General features: G+C 44.0%; 1 protein-coding gene across 1 annotated transcript in view; it reads left to right on the top strand.

The window, feature by feature from the left end:
* Positions 1–3,515: 3,515 nt before the first annotated feature.
* Positions 3,516–6,282, top strand: part of PLOD1 (procollagen-lysine, 2-oxoglutarate 5-dioxygenase 1) — a gene marked incomplete at its 5' end in the record, with an annotated part of 11,617 nt that continues 8,850 nt past the window's right edge. The window contains 4 exons of the mRNA XM_009072520.1: positions 3,516–3,607; positions 4,101–4,237; positions 4,818–4,981; positions 5,207–5,319. Of these exons, the coding sequence (XP_009070768.1) occupies positions 3,516–3,607; positions 4,101–4,237; positions 4,818–4,981; positions 5,207–5,319 (506 nt within the window). The remainder of the gene's footprint in view (positions 3,608–4,100; positions 4,238–4,817; positions 4,982–5,206; positions 5,320–6,282) is intronic.

A 6,282-nucleotide genomic window follows, 5' to 3' on the forward strand; every position in this document is an offset into this window, starting at 1 on the left:
TCCTTACACATCCCACATCTTTCATGTTTATAGAAATGTTCTGGAGTGCACCAGAGCCCTAAAACTAGGCTGGGAAAGAGAATGAGGTGTGTTGGTTAGGAAGAGGGATTTGGAATTAATTGCCTTCTGAACCATCACTTCTGGCATGGCTTGAAGAAAATGCCTCACCTTTCCTGTACCTCAGCTTCCCCAGTGTAATGTGAGAGTAATGATACCTGTCCTCTCTCTTGCATGTTCTTTTAGATCTCTGCAAAAGCTCTGAGCACAGTTTTTTGTAGTTAATCTAATCTTTGAAAAAATCCACTGTAAATACAGAGATTATATTATCCCCTATTAAATCATGCACTGATTTTTTTTTCTCTTTGATCCCCATATTAATGATGTTTTCTTAGACATTGTCTAACAGGAAGTGGCACAGTAAGATTTCCCAAAGCTCAGCCTAGGGGTAAATTCATTCCTTGTCTTAAGCTGCAGCTGCAGCTGTGCTTTCCCTGCAGATTCAGGGAAGAAGTAAATAACTTTAATTTGATTTTTTTTTTAGTTACTGAACTCGTCACTGATTTTTACTCTTTATAAAAATTCAGAAGTTTACCCAATTATTTCATCATGATGTTGATATCAGTGTTCCTGTTCCAGTGCTTTGTGACTGCAGGATCCTTTTCATTAATAGTGGTCAAAACCCTCACAAAAGTGGTAAATATTCTCTATTATTGTTCTACACATGGAAGAACAGAGGGATGGCAGGATTGGTTCCTTGTTGCACAGCAGAGCTAGTGCTACAGTCTCTCCTGGTTCCTAGTCCAGTGGTTACTTCATTTAATCACTTTGTGTTTGTATTTTGCAGTCATACCATTCTAAAACATGTAATTTCTAATTAATACAATTTCTAATTGTCAGCATGGCCCAGGGAGCCCTTGGGACCAAGAAGCCCAGCTCAGCAGAACAGGCTGTCATTTCTCCATGCAGAAAGTGACTGTGACATGGAAAATAGGGAAGCATCAATCTGCTTTGGGAGGTTTTAAGAAGTCTGCATGTGCTCCTGAAAGTAAAAGAGTTTACTGCTCTGTCCGTGGAAGTATCTGTCAGCTGCACCAGTGGTCAGCAAAATCTTTGGAAAGACAAAAAGGAGTTAAAGGACAGAGAAGGAGTGGAGGCAGCAGAGCTCAGCACAAGCTTCTAGTGCTGGGCTGAAGGAATGTCTCTTGGGATGGAAAGTTCTTGCTACTGCAGAGTTCTCAGAACAGAAACTGAGTTTACTGTCTCTGAGTCCTACCCCACAGGGAATCTGAGCTCGGAATTCTGCTGGGGAGGATCATTGTCTCTGCTGGCTTTGCATGCTCCTCTGAGTTCACAAACTGCTCGGTGAGACCTTTTCTGCCTAGAAATAGGACACCACTTCCTGTTCATCTGTGTGAGCCTTTGGCTCTGGCGTGTCCAGCAAACTCCTGGCAGTCAGAGCATAAACAGTGTGTGGCTTCTTGGGGTGGCAGCATGGAAATGAATCAGTGGGCTGAAATCATTGCAGAGCAGTCAGGCTCCTTTCTTTTTGCCCTTCTTTTAGTATGTCATATGCTTTCTGCCCTCAGGTACTAGAATTTCATCTGTCTTTACATTCCTCTCTGGCAAGTCCATGTCTGCCCCCTCTTCCTTGGCAGTATGATCTTCACCTTCTCAGAAACCACGAGCTCTGAGGCCTCTCAAAGCTGCTGTGGCTTTCTGCGTGGCAGAAACTTTAATGGCTTTAACATATTCCCTGAGGACATACATATTTTACTCATATGTTTGCATCCTCTGACTGGATAGGACAGGAGGAACTGGAGTGTGCTGGAGGAGCTGGGTTAGGAATGCTCTTGATATATCTAAACATCTGCCTTTAAGAACTGCACCAGTGCAGGGTTTGTACTCTTATTTATCACTCCATTTGTGCATATCTAACAAATGCACAATTAGAACTGAGCTACTGACTGTTCTCAGCCTCTCTTCTCTTTTTATCCTCATGCAGGTAAAGCATTTTGGGAATATCCACTTTCTTCCTAACTTGGAGTCTTACTTTTCCCTTTTCCTGCCTTTGTCAGGTCCATCTCTAACTCCAGCTCCTAGATCCTTCCTCTCTAAGACCAGACAGAATATCAGTTTGGGTACAGGAGGAAGATCCATCTGGTACATCCATTGAAAAAAAAATCATTGCTCCAAAAAAAGTCTCCTCAGGCCAAGAAAATGTGCTTTCAGTTTTTCCTGGTATTTTCTGCTGTTTAAATCGGATGAGCAGGATTTGCATTTCAGCACTGCTGCCAGAGCCTATACAAATTCCTACTTCAGCACAGCTATTAAGGTGAAGTATAGCATTTCATCCTTGCAATGGAGAAACCAGAGCTTCCACATAAAAATCCTATTCCAGTGGTACTACAGCGAAACCTCTGAAAGAGAACTTCAGGATTTAGCTTTGCTGATTTTAAGGGACTGGCAATGCAGCCTAAGTTTGGGAGGAAAATGTAAATGAAAGTTATAGCACAATTAAATTCACATTGAATATGTATGAAAACCCTGGAAAACACCTCAGGAATGCAGTAGAAAATTGGAGCAGCCGTGGAGAGGGAGTAATAATATTCAGCCTAATTTTGGTTTTGCCTACACCCAGTCAATGCTGAGGGACAAGAAAGCAGCTCTGTGGGGAACAGGATGCCAAAACTGCACTATATGGATGACTTCCAAATGGGCATTTTGTAGTAGTTCTATTTTTTTATCTGCAAGTTTAATTTCCTTCATACTCAGTGTGGGAGAAGAGGATTGTAGCTTTTGCTAGCAGGGAAAAAAAACCCCCTTAATACATTTTACTATGTTTTTCTAGCTCAGAGCTCAGTCAATGAAATTGTATCTTTGCATAATCTCTCATTTTATACCCAGGATCAAGGTCTAATCTCTGGTGCAAGGCAACAGTGTTGTTTGTGCTGCATTTAGTTTTGGGTTCCTCAATCAAACACTGAAATTTGAGGGCACCTTTGCCATAGTCTGTCCCCTGTGGTAGTTGGTTCCTCCAGTAAAACATTGGCTACATTCACACTTCCTTTTTTTCCCCCTCTATGAAACTTTGATGAGTTGGTGCCAAGAAAATCCAGGCAGCATGTAAGTAGGATTGGAAGCTGATTTTCTTCCTGAGGCTGTAGCTGTGTGGGCAGTGAGATCACCTATGGTGCTCACCATCATATGCTGTAGAGGTAATTGGGTGAGGTGTGAGCAAGTTGTTTCCTCCTCAGCAGGATGCAGTAGCTCCACATCTAGACCACCTTCCTTGCATGACTTAAAATGCACCTGGAAATCTGTCAGTGTCATATAGACCAGATGTCACCTTGTCCAGGAATGGATTTTGTCTTCCCTGTGTCAAATCTATCAAGTACCTTTAGGACTGCTGATCTCCACCTTGGCTCAGTGTCTGGTAGTAAAATCTCATCTTTAGGTGTGGAACAGTTGGTTGAGGAAACAGCACAAGCTGAATGTGTCTCCTGTGCTTTCTCCAGAAAACCTGCTGGTTCTGACTGTTGCCACCAAGCAGACTGAGGGATTCCAGCGCTTCAGAAGATCAGCCCAGTTCTTCAACTACAAAGTCCAGGTGATGTCTAGCAGCTTCTGTGATGGTTGGTCAAAGGGAATTTGGAATTGTGGGATGGGTAAGACTTGGCCATAAAGTGATTAAATAAAAGCTCAGTTGAGAGGGGACACACCTAGTTAACTGGCTGAAAAATACTGTGACTGGGGCATTTCTGCAGGAGTCTCTTATTCCATCCTCAGTGTATAACTCCTGCTCTAGGGAGCCTCGTGGCACTTTTCCACTGCAATTCCAAAACACACAATACAGACAGTGTGCTCCTGTCCCTGTGGCTGAGAGGCTTTGTTCCTGTGCTAGCTGTTACTCTGACAGTCCAGCCCAGAGTGGAGCACAGGCTGCTGTATATGCCTAGTTTTTCTGCCCTGGGGCTGTTATTTCTGCTGTGATTTACACTGGGAGTTATCAGTGCTAATAAGGTTGTGGGTTCTGCTTCTTTCCTGGGAGCCTTCCTGGAAAAGTAACCTGTTCAGGTGACCCTGTGCCTGTCTTTGTGCAGGTGCTGGGGCTGGATGAGGAGTGGCAGGGTGGAGATGACCAGACCCCAGCTGGAGGTGGACAGAAGGTTCGTCTGCTCAAATCAGCTCTGAAGCAGTATGAGGATAAGGAGGACTTGATCATCCTCTTCGTAGAAAGGTAATGTTTTGACAGTTTCTTACTAAGAAATGAACTGTGAAGTAAATTGTCTATGGGAGGTGTGTCCAGACCTCTGGTTTTCACCTCCCCTGACTTCTCTGTAGTTGCCCAAAAGTCACTCACAGCTGCATCCGTGGCAGTTGGGAAGGTCTGATCAGAACAGGCTGATGCCAATTCTTGCATGAAATGGATTGTATTGTACCTGATTGTGCCACGGTGGAATTTGGCTGCCTCTGTCTGCAGGGAATGAGCAGACAATTCTTGTGGAACTAGGCAGGCCTTTCTTACCAGAATTATTTGTTTTATAAGGTGAGGTAGGCTGCAGCACAATCCAAGGGAGAGCCAAGAATTAGTCTGCCAGAAAAGAAGGAAGAGGACAGCTTGGAGTCTCAGTGTCTTTCCATAGGTCCAACATGGAGACTTCACTGTAATTAGCTGTAGCTACATTTCAAAAAGTGTGATGTTGAGATGAAGAACTAGAAGAAAGAGATTCCTGAAGAATTAGCTGTTTCTCAAAACTCTTCTCACTGACCTGTTTTTCTGACTCCTTTCTTTGTCCCTCTCTTGTCTGTTATTCTAGCTATGATGTGCTCTTTGCTTCGGGCCCTGCAGAACTGCTGAAGAAGTTTAAGCAAGCTAAAAGCAAAGTGGTGTTCTCAGCAGAGAACTACATCTACCCTGACAGGAAGCTGGAAGCCAAGTACCCTCAGGTGCGAGATGGAAAGCGCTTCCTGGGTTCTGGAGGTGAGACACAGAACTGTCTGCCAGCTGAGAACCTCTTGCAGTTTTTTCCTTCTGTTTGGCCTTTGGGAGAAGTGGCACAGGAAACTAAAAGCTGATGATATTTCTCTGCAGCAGCACAGGGTGTACTGAGATTTCATGTGAAAGAAGTGAAAGTACATGGGCACAAGAGTACTTCCACTTTTTGCATGTCTGGGTTGAAACATCTCTTTATACTTCTTCCCACAGGATTCATAGGTTATGCTCCAAACCTGAAGAAGCTTGTGGAGGAGTGGAAAGGGCAGGATGATGACAGTGACCAGCTCTTCTACACAAATATCTTCTTGGATCCAGAAAAAAGAGTAGGTGTATCTAGATTTTGGGATTCTGAAAATTGCATTCTAGCCACTACCCCCTTGTTCTGTTATTAGCAGTCTTTAAGCTTGAAATATGAATAGGGAGAGATGTCTGAAAACAATTCTTCCTGGAAATTCATACCAATATGTGCATGTGCTGCTGTTTAAAGCCATTGATGTGGCAGAACTTCCCCCCAGGGGATGTGAAACTGCAGACTGCAGCACTGACTTAGAAATAGCCAACCTAGCACTGAAGTTCAGTTTAGGTAAATGCCATGTAACATCCTAGAGAAGCCTGGAATGGACCTTGGCAGCAGCACTGGGGAGTGCACTGGTTGGAACATCCAGCCCACAGGTCATTCTGGTTGTGCTGCCCCTGCCCAGCTGTGCATTATACAGGCCATTCTGTCCCTGGGAAGCACACAAATGCACAGGAACTAAGAATTCAAGCTGTAACAGCAATTTACAAATCAAGAGGAAACATTTGAATTAGGGAACTGCTTTCAGACTGGTTGGAGAAGGAGCTGCAGTTTTTTTACCAGCAGAGCTGGTAGAAAATTCAGAACAGCTGCACTTTTTTAGCTCCCTAACTCTGAGCGTGGCCTGTGATATTTTAACATGAACAGTTCCTTTAATGTTCTCATCTGCAGTTCTGGCCCTGTGCCATGCAAAGGCTGAGTAATTTGCCTGACTTGGCATTCAGACAGTGGATGTTAGCACCCTGCTGTCCTTTCCAGTAATCAATCTTAATGGATGCCTGCAGGGACACACAACTCTGTTAAGTCAGAGCTTCAGTTTTAGCCTGATCCAGTCAGAGGGTGACTTGCAGCAGGGGATAAAAACAAGCAAGCACAAGTTGGCCTTGCACTTATGCTCTGGTTTGACACTGATACCTGAGGCAACACTTGGGGTAATACCCTGTGGATAAATGGCAAGAAACTGTCCTCACAGCAGATGGATTTGCCATCT

Source organism: Acanthisitta chloris, unplaced genomic scaffold, assembly GCF_000695815.1.
Source record: "Acanthisitta chloris isolate BGI_N310 unplaced genomic scaffold, ASM69581v1 scaffold16630, whole genome shotgun sequence".
Taxonomy (NCBI): domain Eukaryota; kingdom Metazoa; phylum Chordata; class Aves; order Passeriformes; family Acanthisittidae; genus Acanthisitta; species Acanthisitta chloris.